This window comes from Mus caroli, chromosome 6 (assembly GCF_900094665.2).
Source record: "Mus caroli chromosome 6, CAROLI_EIJ_v1.1, whole genome shotgun sequence".
NCBI classification, from domain to species: Eukaryota; Metazoa; Chordata; class Mammalia; order Rodentia; family Muridae; genus Mus; species Mus caroli.
In genome coordinates, this window is record NC_034575.1 from 111,665,002 (window position 1) to 111,666,137 (window position 1,136).

The following is a 1,136-nucleotide window of genomic DNA, read 5'->3' on the forward strand; positions in this document are numbered from 1 at the left end:
CTGGATNGNTATCTGGCCATCTGCAAACCTCTACANTATNCAACCATCATGAGCCCAAGGATGTGCTTTCTTCTTGTTACTGTCTGCTTAGTTTTGGGATTCCTCTTCATGGCTGGTCCAGTTGTGATGCTTTCCCAGTCATCCTACTGTGGCCCCAATGTTATTCCTCACTTTTTCTGTGATTTTGGGCCACTGGCAAAACTCTCCTGTTCAGATACCAGGTCTGTTGTGATGCTGTTTATTAACCTCGTTTTAAGTGTGGTTTGTGCTTCCCTTCTGATAGCCATCTTTGCATACAGCAACATAGTGGTCACAATAGTGCGTCTCCCTTCNGCCAGGGAGAGACAGAGAGCTTTTTCCACCTGTTCCTCTCATCTCATTGTCCTCTCTCTAATGTATGGCAGCTGTGTATTTATATACATGAAGCCAAAGCAGACAAGCAGGATGGACACCAACCGAGTGGCTGCTCTTGTGAACACGGTAGTGACACCCCTTCTAAACCCTGTCATCTATACCCTGAGAAACAAGCAGGTCCACCAGGCTCTGAGGGATGCACTGTCCAGGGTTCAATTACCCAGATATCACAGGAGCAATGCACCTTCCCTTTGACTTAGTCTAACACCATTTTTTAATTTTTTAATTTTATTTAAATGTTCTATATAAATCATCAGGTATGTTATCAAATCCTGCTTGTTTGTTACTACAACAATGGTTGATGTATCCAGTAATTCCATCTGAAGGCATTAATAATCTTGTTATGAAAAAAATCTTTCTATATCTGCTTTGGTGTCAATGAAGACCAAAGCCTCATACATATTACATGCATATTGCTCTTTCTACAAACTGTCTGCAATTATCCATGCATTTATTTCATGTGTGTTTTTAGTCTGATTTCAGGTATCCTCTTTTAGCTATGGAGGAACAAAGAGAGACTTGGGGTAGAGGTGGGAATGTAGAATCAAACTAATGAGTACCAAAGATTTAAAATTTATCGATGACAAATTTATGTTATCATCATACCAACATTTACATGACCCATAAACAATAACTGTAATGATATTCATAATAAATTACTTTACACCACTTACTACAATTGCTTCCCATGAATTATATTTGCATATGAACAGACATCATTA

General features: G+C 39.1%; 1 protein-coding gene across 1 annotated transcript in view; it reads left to right on the plus strand.

Moving 5' to 3' along the window:
- LOC110295746 (olfactory receptor 6C74-like) overlaps nucleotides 1-609 on the plus strand; it is a 54,992-nt gene extending 54,383 nt beyond the window's left edge. Inside the window, 1 exon segment of the mRNA XM_021164141.1 lies at nucleotides 1-609. This exon segment is cut by the window's left edge and continues 1 nt beyond it. Within this exon segment, the coding sequence (XP_021019800.1) occupies nucleotides 1-609 (609 nt within the window).
- The last annotated feature ends 527 nt before the right edge of the window (nucleotides 610-1,136 follow it).